Below are 16,191 nucleotides of genomic sequence, written 5' to 3'. Positions count from 1 at the left end.
ACACTCACCCCTCTCCCTCTTCCTCCTGGATGGTGAGCTGGGCCTGGATCAGAGAGTTAATAGTTGTATGACCTTGGGTAAGCTGCTTAACCTGTCTGCCTCAGTTTCCTCATCTGTAAAATACGAATAATAATAACACCTACCTCCTAGAGTTGTTGTAAGGATCAAATGAGATGATATTGTAAAGCACTTTGCAAACCTTAAAGCTATAAGTGCTAGAATCATCATCATCATCATCATCATCATCATCATCATCATCACTGTTACTGTAAAGTCTATAAAATATTTGAGAATAATCCTTGCGCATATATCAAGGGCTTGTACTGACAATATTAAAAGTAAATTTGTAGATTTAAGCTTTAAGTGAGGGAAAAAACTTCCTAAAAAGAATGTGCTTCATCTGGAAGGCAGGAATTAGGTTCTTTCTAACTTCACAGGCAGAGGCTAGATGACCACTTGTTGGGAAGTCGTGCTGTCTGTGGTTTGGACTTCATGACCTCTGTGATTCCTCTGGGCCCCTGGCTTTCATTCTAGCATTTGGGTTGGCATCTTTCCCTGGTGGCCCTTATTTTAAGGGTTCCTGTGTAGCTTTTCTGTCTCTTGAGACACAGCCTGCTTTGGGATTGGTCGAGATGTGAAGCCAGGTGTCACATAGTCCAATGGGTCAGAGCATGCCAGAGGCACAGGATAGACCTGTCCAGAGAGAACGCTGAGGTGAGGCAGGGCACTGCTGAGCTTTCATGGGGAACCCCTTCTAATGAACTACTTGAGGAGCCCCTGGGTGCAATTACCAGACTGAGGCCTTCTGTAAAATGAAGATTATTGCATAGCTGTGCTGGAGGTCACAGCAATACTCGGTTGATGCTTTCTGACCTTGTGGTTTACTCATTGGTTGACACAGTTCAGCTTTCCCTTGTAGAATAGCTTTATTCTAACTTGAGTCAGTCAGCTGTCCTGTGATAGGCCCTGGTCAGTCAAAGGGGGTTGAGGAGAGAGGGATGGAGTTACTGACTAATTGGTATTGACTAAATTAAGGTATTGACTAAAGTATTGACTAAATTAAATACTGGAATGTTTTAACAGAGGACAGTGATCAAATGTTTGTACTAAGTGTTGAGTGTATCAGTAGACCCTACCCATTATGAACCCCTATCCTATGTGTGTGCACATTGCTTATTGATGAGGAATTATCTTTTTTTACCTTACCTGTGTGGTCTGAAGTTTTAAATTTTTGTGTGTGCATGAGTACGTGTACCACAGAAAGGTACACAACACATTTGTAAGAAATAGCCTTCTAAGAAAAAACAAAACACTTACCTTGTAGCAAATAGGTACACTTTATATGAGATGTAACTGGAGCAAAGGCTAAGGGTTGTTTGTATGTGGGGAGCAGGGAGGAAAGCACAGATGAATGGAGGCCGTGATTTTAGTTCAGTTCAGACTAGTCAGTTATTTGGTAGCTTTGGCTCTAATCTGCCTTCCTTGTAAAATGAAGATGATTGTCATCACATAAGATGGGCCAGTCTCTTAGATTGCTGACAGGGATTCACCGTTTAGTGGTTTTGCTGTACCTGTGGCGAGGGCAGGCAGGTTGATTGTCCTATATGAGGAGAGCATAGAGTCATAAAATATGTGACCTCAGGCTCTTCAAAGTAGGTTACGCAATGTACAAGACAAATAACTTAGATTTAAGAATGCCAATCCATAAATCCAGAGGACCCATGAGGAAACATCTATCTATACAGGTGGAGGCACATGTTTTTAGACAAAGGTAATATGGGAATTTGTTTTGCTTGACAATACATATTTGTTACAGGGAAGGGGGAGAGGAATTAGTTGAAAAAATTAATTAAATTAAAAAATGGGTTGTTTTGTTTCATGAATATTTTATATGCAAACATTGATTAAGTGCATACTGGGAGCACAGTACTGTTAGTTGGTGGGAAAAGTGCATATTTGGCTACAGAGTCTTGGTGGGATGTACAATTTCACTTGCCCACCTGGAGCTTACAGTCAAGAAGAGATACAAATACAAGATACAGAATAAAGAGTCATGTTAAGTTTGAAAGGGGAAAGAGATCTTTACTGAACTAGCTCCTACAATGAAGCCCCCATTCTCTCCTCCCCCAATTGCTTTGTATTTAATTTGTATATATTTTCCATTTACCTCTCTGTGTTTATATTGTTCCTTCCTGAGGGCAGGGATTATTTTGTCTTTGTCTGGATCATCTTTGTGTCCCTAGTTCTTGATACTTAGGAAATGCTTGACGGATGGATGACATTGGGTAGAAACCTGGGAAACCTTATGTGTACTTGAGTTGGGCTTTAAAGAAAGGTAGAAATTCAGCAGGCAAGAAGGGATAGGCTGTTCTCTGATTTTCCCTTGTCAGAAGCCTCTCTCCCTGTCTGCAAGTCCAAATGGCCAGGAATGAGGAGGACAATTTTGATTGGGATCCTTGCTTCTTAGTCAATGGTCACAACAATAAATTCACTTCAGCAGGCTATGGCAACTTAATATAGTCTCATCTGCACTGTGTGTGAAGCAGTCAAAGGCAGGGAAAATTGAGGCTACTTGGACATTGGCTTTTGTTCAGTGATTTTTTTTTTATTAGGTAAAAAGGCCTGTCTGAAGTAGAGAAAAGCCTCAGATTAAAAAAGAGTGTTATACTTAAATTAGGCTAACAAAGAGTTGCTTTGTAGAGGTCTTTTGATGGCCTGCTTTAATAAAAAGTTTGGGGGGGGTTGTGATTAACATATCATTTGTATGTAAATCTCTCCCCATGTATAATTAATTTACTTTCAATTATTTCACATTCCAAAATGGTAGGAGGGTGGATGAATGAGGTTTAACTTGTTCTTGTTAGTTGCCTTGGGTGAAGGTTTGGTGAAAGAAGAGGCTGAAACTAGAGGCTTTGACTTGATCAAGATATTTCAGAAATCTTTCTTTCATTAGAATCATAGTCATTGGAGCTAGAAAGAATCTTGGGGATTCAACCCCTTCATTGGACAGATAACAGAAAACAAGGTGAGACAATGTGACTTGATAGTGGCACACAAATGATTATTATTGTCATTGTCATCAAGTTAGTATTAATAATAGGAATGCACATTTATAGTGTGCTTTAGGACTTAGGGAGTGCTTACCTCACAACAACCCCAGGGTTATTGCAGGTACTAATATACTTGTTTTAGAGGTGAATAGGCTCAGCCCCAGAGAGAATGCTGAAGTCTACCGATCCCTTCTCAGAATAATTTTTAAATGCATACAACAAAATACATTGGGTTACAAACAAAACAAAATTGTGTTGAAATAAGGTGTGACTTTTTTCTGTCCAAATTTTAGACCCTTGGCTAAGAAACTCTACTCTAGACCAACTTGGTTGGCCAAATGAGAGTAAGTTGCTAGGCACCCAGGCGTTGCAGTGACTGCCCTTTATGGACAGGCCTGGGGCAGCTGTGGGGTAGAGTGGTTGCCAGGACTTGGAGCTGGCCTGTGGTGTCTTTTCACAAAACCTTTGCAGCTAGGTTGGAACAGATATTCTGGAGGCATCTCTGACACCTGTACTTTGAGGGCAGGGGAAGGGGAGAAGGGAAGGAGTGGTGGTGATTGTTGAGAGATGGCACCAGGAGGATTCAGGCTTTAATTACATGACCTTTTCCTGGTCCCAGAAACTGGGGAGAAGGTCTTACTGTCCTTGCCTATAGGAAAAGCCCAGGAGACCCAGAGGAGCCAAAGGGTATGTGGTGCCAATGTGTTGAGATGGGCTTTTTTTTCTTCTTTCTCTCCTCCAGGGTAGAGTATCATGCACTTGGCAAAACCATACCTACAGAGTGTGTACAATTATTTGTCCCAGAGCAGCTCCAGGCCCCTGCAGCAAGCAGGGGAGGTGCTGATAAGCTAAGGAGACACTGTTCTCTGTGAGCTGATTGATTGTACTAGGCCTCCCACTTTCAAATCAGCCTCCCTAGCGTAATTTCCTGAACCCAAACCCCATCAGGGAGCGGAGGAGAACGCAAGGAACCCTGGTCTGTTTTCTAACCTATAAGAATGGTTCCCTCTGTAAAGTTAGGGTGCTCCTTACTGCTAAATCTTTTGGTCAGTATTCCTCCTCCTTGGCCTCTGGGGCTTTTGGCACTGTTCACCTTCCCCTTTATTAGACAGTCTCCTCCCTGGGTTTCCATGTAACTGCCCTCTTTGGGTTCTCCTCTTTACTGTTTGGCCATTCCCCCTTGGTCTTCTTTGCTGGATAATTATCTGTGGCTTTAAAAAATGCTCGTTGCCTGACTCTTCTCTAGCCAGGCTGGGTTTTTTTTTTTCCCCTGCTGTCCCCAGAACACTTCTCTGCTTCCTGTCTCCATGCCCTGTCTGCTTTTCTAGATCGTCTCTGTCCTTCAAGGCTCAGCTGACCTACTGTTCTCTGTGACCAGCCTCTTCCTCCTCTTCATTCTTAACAGCCCTTGTCCTGTAATATTTTATGAAAGGCTTTGTTGTATAGTAGAAAGAGCACGGGCAGGGCACTTAAACCTCTGTGAGCTTCCAGTTTTCTTATCTATAAACAAAGAATCATGATACTTGAACTTCACAGCTTTGTCGGTAGGGAGAGCACTTTGTGAATTGTAAAGCTGTTGTTTCAGTTGTCTACCAGCCCGATGGCTAACTTATGTGCTGCTTTGTTATTGTTTTCATGTGGCCACAGCCTAGCTCTTGGACTAGAGTGTAAGCTCCTTGAGGACAGGCCTCCCTCTCCATCCTCTGTCTTACTGTACTTGGTATTCTTTGTGGAATTTAGTTTTCCACAGCAACTCTTTCCTCACTGATTGTCTCCTTATGCCTCCTTCCATCCCTCAAGTGTTTCATTCCCTCACTCTTGCTTAGATGAAGATGGGCCTGGAACAATTTTATGAGCATGTATATGGCCTTCCAGCAATTGCTTGGCTGTGGTCCAAGGGACCTTTCAGCCCAGACCCTGCCTCTGGTGTAGGCATGTACTGTTGTCTGTTAGTATGACATGGTGGGGAAGGGATGTGTGAGGGGAGAGAGGAGTGTAGCAGTCCATAGAGGAGAGGTAGATAACATGGGAAAGAGACGTTGAATATCTCAAAATTAGTCATCAGGTTGGTTTTTGTTTTCTAAATTGTCTTTGGGAGAGGATTAGTTCAGTTAATGGGTTGATGTGAAGAGTTCACAGACAGTGTTGGGCTGCCCAGGCAGCTGGGTGGCGCTGAGCCTGCAGTCAGTCAGGAAGACCTGAGTTGAAATAATAGACACCTACTAGTTGTGTGACCTTGGGCAAGTCACTTAAATGCTTTCTGTGACAGTTTCTTCATCTGTAAAATGGGGGTAATAATATCACCTACCTGCCAGGGTTGTGAGGATCAAATGAAATGATCTTTGTAAAGAGTGTTGCATGGTGCCTGACACACAGTAGGTACTTAGTAAATACTTGTTCCCTTGATCTGGGTGCTTCTGACGTGTATTGATGCTACATCCAGACACTTCAGGGATTTCTGTGCTTGATGACCTTTGCCCTAAAAATGGTCTTCTTTGCCCTTACAGCTGCTAGGGCTATTGGATATTCATTCCAGAGGCAGCCCAAGGCTCTGCCTACATTTTTATCATGTCTTCTCCCAGCCGATCTGGACCAAAGGGAGAGAAGTCTTAACTAATTTCAGGGGACATCTGAAATGTTAGTCACCTTCTGCTTAGAGATGGTCAGGTTGTCTGAATGGCATGTTAGTAATCTGAGTTGCCCAGCTTTGGACCTGATAGATGGTCTTTCTGTGGTTTAGAAGCTTCTTCTCTGATTTGTTCTTCCTCTGTTCCAGCCTTAACAGACATCCACCATGTTGGGGGACGCCATCATGGTGATCAAAGGCTTAGCCAAGCTTACGCAAGCTGTTTTGGAGACCCAGCTCCAGTATCTGGGCTTTGGTGGGGAGATTATCACAGCAGCCAGGGCCCTGCAGACCACAGCCGAGGAGCAGTTTAGCTTGGTTATGGCAAGAATGCAGGTAAGTTGACTCATCTTCCTCCATGTCCTTTCTGGTGGCTGGGTGAAAAAGTGGCTTAAGTGGATGGTGACCACCAATCTAGGGCCCAAGACCCTTGGTGGGATCAGGGATTCCAAAACTATGTCCTGGTTTTCATTCTTTCAGATAGGATGGACCTAGAAGCGGCCTTCCCTCATTGAAGCAAGGGCTGTGCCGTCTTTAGTTTAGCTTCATCTCTCTTACAAAGGGTGGCAGGACCTCACTTAATGCATTGATTGCATTCTGGAAAAGTTTTAGAACCATAGGCTATCAAAGCTAGAAGGACCCTGAGAACCCATCTAGTGCCAGTCTCTGGTTTTACAGATAAGGAAACTGAGGCCCAGAGAGGTTAAGAACCTTGCCCAAGGTTAAGCAGGTCTCACAAAGTGGTAGAGCCAGAATTTGAACCCAGGTCCTCTGACTCTTTCTACTGTACTACACTGCCTCCTTTCCTAAATGTATTAGAGGAGCTGAATCCTGAAGCTTTCTGTGGAGTGGTGACTCCCCTTTGTGGTCATAACATTAGCTCACAGTTCCATAGCACCTCAGATCTACAGAGCACAGCCATCCTGTGAGATGGGCGGCAGCACAAGCAAGATCTCAGTTGAACATATTGAGGCTCAGAGAGTCTGAGTCCCAGGCTCCCCAGGTAACATGGCAGCCAGAGAGAGGGAGGACTTCCCAGTCAAAGGGAATAATTATTCCATCCCTACGGCTGGTTGTTAGTGTTTGTAAAGTGGGGAGGGGCATCTCCCATTTGTTTGTAGGGCCTGCCAAGCATATGGTCTGACTTTCGGCCCCTTGAAATTGGGCTGGACTCATTGTATTACATTTTACACTTTATTTTTTTGGTTAGGCAGTGGGGTTAAGTGACTTACCCAGGGTCACACAGCTAGTAAGTGTTATGTGTCTGAGGTGGGATTTGAACTCAGGTCATCCTGAATCAAGAGCTGGTGCTCTATCCACTGCCTCACCTAGCTGCCCCCTATTTTACACTTTTTATACATTTTACATTTAGTTTTCAGGACTGCTTCCAGAGAAACAGTCTAGTCTCGAGTGGGAGCCTGAGTCCCAGTTTTGTAATATTCAGAGGCAGCCCTCTTCTGAGCATTCTCTGTGACACAGCCCAGGGAGCGCTTTTCTCCTCTTCCCAGTGTTCTCTGGCTTTTCTCCTCCTAGCTGCTGGGCTGTGAGCCGGGCAGGTTTTCAGAAACCTTTCCCCCACTTTTCCCTCTCCCTCCTTCTGAAGGGGGAGGCAGGGTACAGGCTGGGGATGTAGATGGAGGAACGTTATTGGTATTATTATTTTTGCCATTTGTGCCAAGGCCCAGAACTCCTCCAGCTTTTTGGCCTTTTTTAAGCTGAAAGTTGCAAGTGAAAAATGGATGTTGCAGAGAGCAAGTGGGGTTTGCTGCCCAGAGCTTGTCACAGGTTTGAGAATGCCTGGGTCATGATTTCAGCTTCAGTGTGTTTGTCATTTGTATAGTGAAATTCCCTTATTTCTCCCTGACTTTCCCCAGTACCAGCTCCTTCCAGTTCTGCTTGTGAATTATGGCACCCTACCCTGTCAGGAACAGTCCTTTAGTCACAGACTTTATGGGTCACTTGTCCAGCCCCCTCATTTTCCACAGGAGGAAACGGAGACCTAAAGAGAGGAAGGGGCTTGGCCAGAGTGTCACAGAGTCAGTGGCAGGTCCAAGATGAGAAGCAAGGAGTCTTGACTCCCTAACTGAGCCCTCTCTCTCCACTTCCTTTCTTCATGCCCATCACGTCCCACAGAAACGTGGTTTGTGTGCACGATGGCCATCTTTCTCCCCAGCCTCTCCACAGTGAATCAGTCAGACTTTGGGAGAATTCAGGGACAGAAGGGAATTCCCTGGAGAAAGCATTTCAGTTTTCCCCCCTTCCCTTGGAAAGAGGAGGGGCAGGGGGGCCAGGATGGAGTGGGGCGAGCTCTCAGCAGATTCTCCCATAAAAGGAAACCATCTCCCACTGCCTGTACAAAGAAAGGAGAACTGGGTGGTTTGTGTTCCTCCTCCTGTCCTGGCCCCCGCCCCCCCCTCTTCTCTAGGGTACCCTGGACAGGCCTTGAAAGGCAGTGTTAACCAGTGTGCTCCTTGATGCTGCCCCCTAGAGGAGGGAGCGCCTCTCTCCTGAAGATACTGATAAGCTTGTGTTCAGACTCCAAACAGAGAGAGCCTTCATCGGCAGAGGGTGTTTGCTCATTGAGTATTCCTGTACCAATGGAATCATAGGTCTCTGTCAGAGAAAAGCAGAAACACCCCCCACCCCCAACAACAAGTAAAAGAAACAACTCTAGTAAGCTTCTGAGTGCTTTCACAAGTGCCAAGCCTGGAGTCAGATGACCTGGGTTTAAATCTCACCTCTCTGTGCCTTCAGTAGGAGAGGCCTTTGTTTTGTCATCTATAAAGTGAGAGGCCTTCTAGAGGGTCACACTGGCCTGAGACACAGGGTCCATGGCCAGGACACTCTTTCCTCTCTCAGTCCTTGTCCTTCTCTGGATGAAGCATTCTTAATGGAAATAGGAAGACCAGTGCGTAGGTTCAAAAGTGCCACCAGGGAAGGGTCATTGGCATGTCCTGGAGGGTGTGTCTGTCTCTTCACTTTTGTGGAGGAGTGAGACAGAAGGCCACCAGGAGTTGAAGAAAGCCCGGCGCTTTGCCCTGAAGGAGTGTATACTGGACTTTATTAACATGGTAGCCTCTGATTGGCTTTTGACTTCCTAGTCATAGAAATTGAACTCTTAGATAAGTCCTTTTCTCTCTACTGGGACCTTAGTTTTTCATCAGGTATGACATTGTTCTTACTCTTCTCTCTCATGTGGAAGCTGGAAAGGTTAGTAACTGTGGTCCAGTCTGTTACCCATTTGTAAATTACCTATTTAGTAGTTTAGTAGTAAAAGCAGCTGGTGGCACAGTGGATAGAGCATTGGGCCTGGGGGTCAACCGGAAGACCTCAGTTCAAATCCAGCCTAGCTGTGTGACCTTAACCTCTGTCTGCCTCAGTAAAATGGGGATAATGATAGCATCACCTACTTTCCAGGGGTGTTGTGAGGATCAAATGAGATAACTATTGGTAAAAAACCCTTAGTGTTGTGGCTGACACGTAATAGTGCTATATAGATACTTACTTCCTTTTATTCTTAGAAAATTTAATCATGGTCTGACTTGCTCAGGAATGCAAGCTAAGAGAAACATATTAGAAAGATAAATAAAACATAGAATGAATCATGTTATTCTCTTCCTCAGTAAACTGTAGTAGCTCCCTGTTACCTTTAAGTTCAAATACAAACACTTCACAACTTGACTCGTCTATTTTTCCAGCCTTACTCTATATTATTCTCCTTAATATATTTTGTTGTTCACTTTATAGTTCTGAACAGCTGTAGAGTATATTAAGGAAGTAATATACAGTATTCCATATGTTATTATTATTATATATTATATGTTATTCCACTGTACGGTATTCCCTCACTTATCTGCCTGCCTGTGAACAGGTTGTCTCCCCATGACTGGAATGCATCCCAGTTCAATGCTACCTCTTTTTTTTTTCTTCTTTTTGGTGAGGCAGTAGGAGTAAAGTGACTTGCCCATGGTCACATAGCTAGTAAGTATCAAGTGTCTGAGGGTGGATTTGAACTCAGATCCTCCTGACTCCAATGCTGGAACTCTATCTACTGCACTATCTAGCTGCCCCTCGATGTTACTTCTTAAAACCCCTCATTTCCTTTGGAGTTTAGCCTAAGCACCATCTTTTTAAAAAATTTTTTTTTATTCTGAACTTAAGAAATAAAACAAGCATTTTCATAACATAGTAGAATAAAAAAAGATGATTGTACATGAAATGGCAAATCTATTTTGTACAACTTGCTATTCCTTTTAAATACATAATAAAGCTGTCATATAAGTTTTTTCCCTTTTTTCTTCCCTCTCCCCACCCTGCTCCCACCTTAGCGATGGCTTCAAAATATGATCATTCTATCCAGACTTCTATTTATCAGTTCTTTCTCTGGAAGTAGTTAATTTGGGTATTTATAATAGGCAAATTGACTTAGTTACTCAAAATTGTTCTTAAAACAATATTGTTGCCCATCAGTTGGGGAATGACTGAACAAATTGTGGTATATGAGTATAATGGAATACTATAATTCTATAAGAAATGATGAGCAGGTGGACTTCAGAAAAACCTGGAAAGACTTGTATGGACTGATGCTGAGTGAAGTGAGCAGAACCAGGAGAATGTTGTACACAGTAACAGCCATGCTGTTCCGATGACTAACTTTGATAGATTTAGCCCTTCTCAACAATGCAAGGATCTAAGACATCTCCAAAGTCTCGTGATGGAAAATGCCATCCACATCCAGAGAAAGAACTATGGAGTCTGAATGCAGATTGAAGCACACTGTTTGCTTTTTTTTTTCTTCTGTTTTGTTTTCTTTCCTCTTTCTTGTGGTTCCTCCTATTGATTCTAATTCTTCTTTACATGACTAATATGAAAATATGTTTAATAGGAATGTATATGTATAGCCTGTATCAGATTACAAGGCATCTTGAGGAGGGAGGGGAAGAGGGAGAGGAAAAATTTAAAACTCACAAGCTTGTGGAAGTGATTGTTGATAAATCAATATAAATTAATAAAAAAATTGTTACTGTATACAGTGTCCTCTTGGTTCTGCTCATTTCACTCTTTATTATTTCATGTAAGTCTGTCCATATTTTTCTGAGATCCTTGAGCTCGTTTCTCATAGTACAGTACTATTCCATCACAATCATATACCACAACTCATTTGGATATTCCTCAGTTGACAGGCATCCCATCTTCTGCCTGAGCCCCTTCTGCCCCCAGCTACTAGTGTCCTCCCTCAAAATAATTATGTTTTTTATTTTATCTCTATTTTCATATGCATATGTGAATGTCGTCTTCTTGGATAAAATGAGGTGGAAGCTTCCTTTTTTTTCCCTCCCTTTACATGTTCAGTGCCCCTCTGTGCCAGGAACTTAATGAATAGTTGATGGATCAATAAATCTGCCCTTTCCCAAATCATGTAATGCATGCCAAAATCAAGTTTCTTTTTGTCCTCTGATGCTCCTCTTCCCTGGCTAGCTGAGAGTTCTGTTTTGGTCATCCCCAGTGTTGCTCTTCCCCTAGGATTTGCTAGTCTGGAAGGACCATATGTGACTATGATTAACCTGATTATGCAGATGGGGGATTGGCACAGTATGATGAGAAAGCAGAGCCCAAGGTCACCAAGGGTCAATTAATGTGAATAACATGAGCCTGAAAGTCAAGAGATCTGGAACCCTCTCTTGGCTCGGTCAGTGGCTACATGACCTTGAGAGAGTCATGTGTGACCTCTTGTTATATTTAAGGTCCTCCAGAATCTGACTCTGACTTAGAGATCCACCCTTACTTCACATTACTCCCGATCATTCATATCCTGACAAACTGCACTATTGGGGGTCTCCCATCTGTAGTCTTCTTGGGTTCACACAGGCCTAGAATTTGCTCCTTCCTTATCTTCACCTCTGTCTAATCAAATATATCCATGCTAGATAGCCCAAGTCTGATGCTGCTTCTCCTGTGCTCCCTCCCACTGACATCATTCTCTTCCTCCTCAGATTTTCCTTGAGCACTTGCTTGGGGGTGGGGGCGAGTTGGAGTTGCTCCAATCACACTGTACCTTGTACTTCCTTGTATATATATCATATCCCACTTGGGAGGTGGTAGCTCGTTGTCCAGAGGTTCCTAACCTAGGGTCTGTGAACTCATTTTTATAAAAATATTTTTACAATTTTATTATAATTGGTTTGCTTTGTAATCCTTTGTCTTTTTATCATATGCATTAAAAAATATTCTTCTCAGAAGAGGTCCCTAGACTGTCGGAGGGGTGCATGACCCCCTTTAAAAGAAGTTAAGAACCGCTGTCCTAGAGGGTAAAGACTATTAGTTTTCATCTTTTTATATCCCTATCACCTTTCATAGTGCTTTGCTTGTAGCAGGCACGTAATACATGACTGTTAGATTGATTTGAATTGCTAAACCTAGTGGGAGTGTTCTGAGAGTGTTCCACAAAGAAGGTGCCCTGCTGCTTCACACAACAACCCTATGAGGTCTGGGGGGTGACTGGTGGTATTAAAGATGAAGACTCCAAAGTTTGACTGAGGCCACCTGGCAGATTTGCGATGGAGCCAGAACCAGAATTCAGTTTCCCTGGCTCATATGTAATGGGTGGGGAATTGAGAGAGCCTCTGAAAGAAATGCCAGGATAGTCATGGGAAGTCCTGTCCATAGGTAGGGCGCTGCATGAGGTGGCTTCTTGGGCCGTGGTCAGTCCAATACTCATGAGACTTGTTATTCTGCTGGGTCTTCCTCTTTGTCTGCTCTGAAACCTTGGTTTGCTTTTTTGGCAGGGTATCGATCAGGCTGAAGAGCGCTACCCAGATACCGGTGATGATCCAGGTTCTGAATTCCACTTCTCAGGCCCAGAGGCAGAAGGGGCTTCGGACTTTTCTGCCTCCACTCCTCCTCCGTTTCCTGGCCAGTTCCACAGAGAGGGCCCTGCTCCTGCCTATGCTTCAGGTGGACCTTTTGGGGAAGCAGGGGCTTCAGGCCAGTCCTTTGGTCCTGCCTCAGCGAAAATCCATGGGAAATTTTTTGGAGACTCTAGAGACCCGTTTGCAACCTCGGTCATGCAAAGAAGGTTTTTCCACCAGGACCAGTCTTCTGTGGGGGGCCTCACTGCCGAGGATATTGAGAAAGCCCGGCAGAGCAAGGCTCAGGCTGGAAACAAGCCTCACAAACAGATGGTATGTGAAGGGGCCTATCACAGGGGTTAGGAGGAGGGGGGAGTGAAGAATTGGAGGAGCCACTGACAGTGGAAGGTCTGGTATCTCTTCCATTTCCAGATGAGGGTGCTTCTCTCTCAGGCATCTCTAGGGGGTATGAGACCTGTGCTGTCTGGAACGTGTGAATCATCAAGGGGTCTAGTGGATGGCAGCTCCTCAGTGGTGAAAGGGCAGGGGGGAGATAAGGGAGGATGCTGGGGCCTTGGCTGCCAGCCTGCTTCGATTTTAGTCCCACTGTATAGGAGGAAAGGAGAGTTTTTATCTCTTCTTCTCTGGAGACCCATCCCCTCTCTGCCTTGTATTTCGCTTCATGGGCTGCAGTAACCTTAGTTACCCTAGGGTACAGCAGGTGACAAAGCCTGGGTACTATGTTTCTGTGGCAATTTCTGAGGTGTATACAGTATGGGACAGAAAGGGAGGGGTGGCCCGTGTGTTTTCATGGTGGCTTTACAGTCTTCCACACCTTTCTTTCATAGCTGTTTCTGTGTCTCTGGCTTATGAGGGAAGGTGACTTTTAGCTTATCAGCTTAGTAGTCATGGAGCTTAGCCTGGAACTGAAAGGGACCTTTAAAATCTTCTAGTCTGTTCAGTTTACAGAGCAAGAACTGACCCACTGAGAGGAGGTGAGTTGCCCAAGGTCACCTAGGGAGGTGGCAGCTGAGCCAGGATTTGAACCCTAGTTCTCTGGCTCAAAATGAGCATAAATGTGACATGAGGCAGTTCAACCTCTTCTTGGAGAAAGGTGGTGCTGTTACTATTATTATTATTTTGTCATCATTATCAATAGAGAGATACCTCTTATGAATCTGATCTTAACTCCTAAAAGTACAGACCATATTGGTGGAATGTGTTACAGCAATCTGTGGGCTGTGTAGGTATTAGTGTGTAGGGTGGGGATCCAGGATCAGCTCTTTTAAAAAAAAGTCTCAAGTTTGAGATCTCATTCTCTTCCCTATCCTCTCTCTCTTCAGACCCAGGTGGGTAAGTTTCTCTCATGCTGTGTTGATGTAGACTTTCCAGGTATTCTCTTTCCTTTCCTAACCATAGAGAGTGGGCATAGAGAAGCACCCCCCTGGGGGCACCTAGGTGGCACAGCTGATAGAGCACTGGCCCTAGAGTCAGAAGGACCTCAGTTCAAATGTGACCTCAGACATTTGACACTAGTTGTGTGACCTTAGGCAAGTCACTTAACCCTAATTGCCTCACCAAAAAAAAAAAAAAGGACAGAAGCACTCCCCTGTCCCTCCCTCCCTTCCCCCAAACACTCTGATAAGTTGATCTTTTTAGGCCAAATGTGGCAGGGTAGGCCTGTGATCCCTAGTGTTGAGAGGCTGTGGCTGGTAAGTCTCTTGAACTCAGGGATTCTGAGCTGCAGTGAGCTAAGCCCAACTGACTGTTCCTTCTAAGTCTGGCATCAGTAGAGCGTTCTCTGTTGGGGTGGGGGCCAGGAGGAGGGCCTGCTAGGCTGCCTAATGAGGAGCGAACCAGCCCAGATCAAAAACAGAGCAGGCCAAAGCTCCTGTGCTGACCTGTAGTGGGATTGGCTTGGCAGTAGCTGCTGCGCCTCTAGCCAAAGTGACTTAGGTCAAATGGGGCGAGATCTATAAAGCACTTCGTATGGTTGCCTGGTACATAGTAGACACTATGTAAATCATATTTGAAAGAGATGGCTAGGTGGCCAAATGGATAGAGCGCTGGGCAGCTTCAGTAACGTTGTAGCTCATGGGTATTGGCTGGCTTCATAGGGTTGGGGGCGGGGGTGATGGTATTGCTGCCTGAGAATCATAAGACCATATCGTGGAGGCAGTCAAGGAAGCCATTTTACAGATGAGGAAACTGAGGCCTGGAGAGGCTAAATGACCTACCCAGGGTCACATTGGTAGTAAGACTCCAGATCCAATATTTTTTCTACTGTATTATCTCAAATGCCAGACTACCAGGAGAACCTTGGCTTTTGGACTCATGGTAAATGACAGTTGACTGGACTGTGTTAATTTTGGACCTTCTCGGTCTTGTGGTATGCTCAGAGAGAGGAGTTGTAGTTAGCTTTAGGGCTGCCCCTGCCCACAGGAGTCATTTGGTTACTGGTTGGTGGTGCTCCTTCTCCGTGACAGGCCTATGCTTGGGCATGCCTAGGCCATTCCTGTGGAGGAGGACTGTATTTCTGAGGCCCCTGGAATTTGACTGCCTTGCCCCTCCTCGTCCCAAGTCCTTACACTCCATATTCATGGGATTTAGCCCCAATACCCTCTGCTGAGGATATGCCATTTTTAGTTGAAGGAGAAATTCTTCTTACTGAGTTTTCTCAGCCCTGTCCCCAGGGGTTGGTTCCTCTCCCTCCCTTACAGCCAGTGGTGGTTACCACACTCACCCACCTTCCTTTTGGCCCACACTCAGCAATTCCATGAGTTTCTTTTTCCTCCTTCCAGTTAAGTGAGCGGGCACGGGAACGGAAGGTGCCGGTCACGAGGATCGGGAGGCTGGCTAACTTTGGAGGTAAGATGGCCCTGTGGGTCCTCCTGCCTCCTTGACTTCCACTCTCTTTTCCCTTCTCCTCTTCTCTCCCTATACCCTGCTCTGCCCTCTTGCACCCCCTGCCCCCACACACAAGGCATGTGTACTTGCCTATCTAGTTGGAATATGGCCAAGTTTGCTGGACATTGTTAACATTTATTCAGCGCTTACTATGTGCTAGGCACTGCTGTTGGCAGCTCTTGCAGCCTGAGTAACCAGGGCGGGAGGACAGGATAGGGAGGTTCCACGCCCAGGATGAGGGCCACAGAGAAGAACCAGGTAATGCTCACCATAATGGTTGCCCCGTCTGGCTGTCTGCCTCCGTTCTGACAACGTTCTCTAATGGGTAAGCAGATGGCGCAGAACACCGCATGCCCGCTGGAGCAAAGCTCTGCTTTGGATTGACCTTTGGGCGATTGCATGACCATGCCTGTAGCATTAACCATGAACACCTGTGCTCGAGGGTGGCAGGTATTCACAGAACATGTGCTTTGTCTCCTTCTCCTACTCTTTCACTTCATAATAGCTTACATTTTTCTAGTGCTTTACTGTGTGCAAAGCACTTTATACGCTTTCTCTAAGGTAGATTTTGCAAGTATTATTTTCTTTATCTTACACGTGAGGAAACTGAGTCTGAGAGAAATGAAATGAACTGGCCAGTAAGCAGTAAATGGCAGAGCCAGCGCTTGAATCCATATCCTTTGACTCCAAATCCGGGGCCTTTACTGTATTTTTACATTGGTTTCTATACAGGTCTTGTGACTCCAAATCCAGGGCCTTT

At 44.9% G+C, this 16,191-nt stretch overlaps 1 protein-coding gene across 3 annotated transcripts in view; it reads left to right on the top strand.

The window, feature by feature from the left end:
• Nucleotides 1-16,191, top strand: part of LOC114049713 (atypical kinase COQ8A, mitochondrial-like) — a 76,386-nt gene that overhangs the window by 29,380 nt on the left and 30,815 nt on the right. For all 3 annotated transcript variants that reach the window (XM_027871077.1, XM_027871079.1, XM_027871078.1), the window contains exons 2-4: nucleotides 5,827-6,012; nucleotides 12,462-12,857; nucleotides 15,326-15,392. In XM_027871077.1, coding sequence (XP_027726878.1) covers nucleotides 5,845-6,012; nucleotides 12,462-12,857; nucleotides 15,326-15,392 — 631 coding nt within the window. In that variant the 5' untranslated portion in view covers nucleotides 5,827-5,844. The remainder of the gene's footprint in view (nucleotides 1-5,826; nucleotides 6,013-12,461; nucleotides 12,858-15,325; nucleotides 15,393-16,191) is intronic.

The sequence above is a fragment of the Vombatus ursinus genome, unplaced genomic scaffold (assembly GCF_900497805.2).
Source record: "Vombatus ursinus unplaced genomic scaffold, bare-nosed wombat genome assembly UNPS02014798.1, whole genome shotgun sequence".
Taxonomy (NCBI): Eukaryota; Metazoa; Chordata; class Mammalia; order Diprotodontia; family Vombatidae; genus Vombatus; species Vombatus ursinus.
This window is presented reverse-complemented; position numbering and strand designations above follow the sequence as displayed.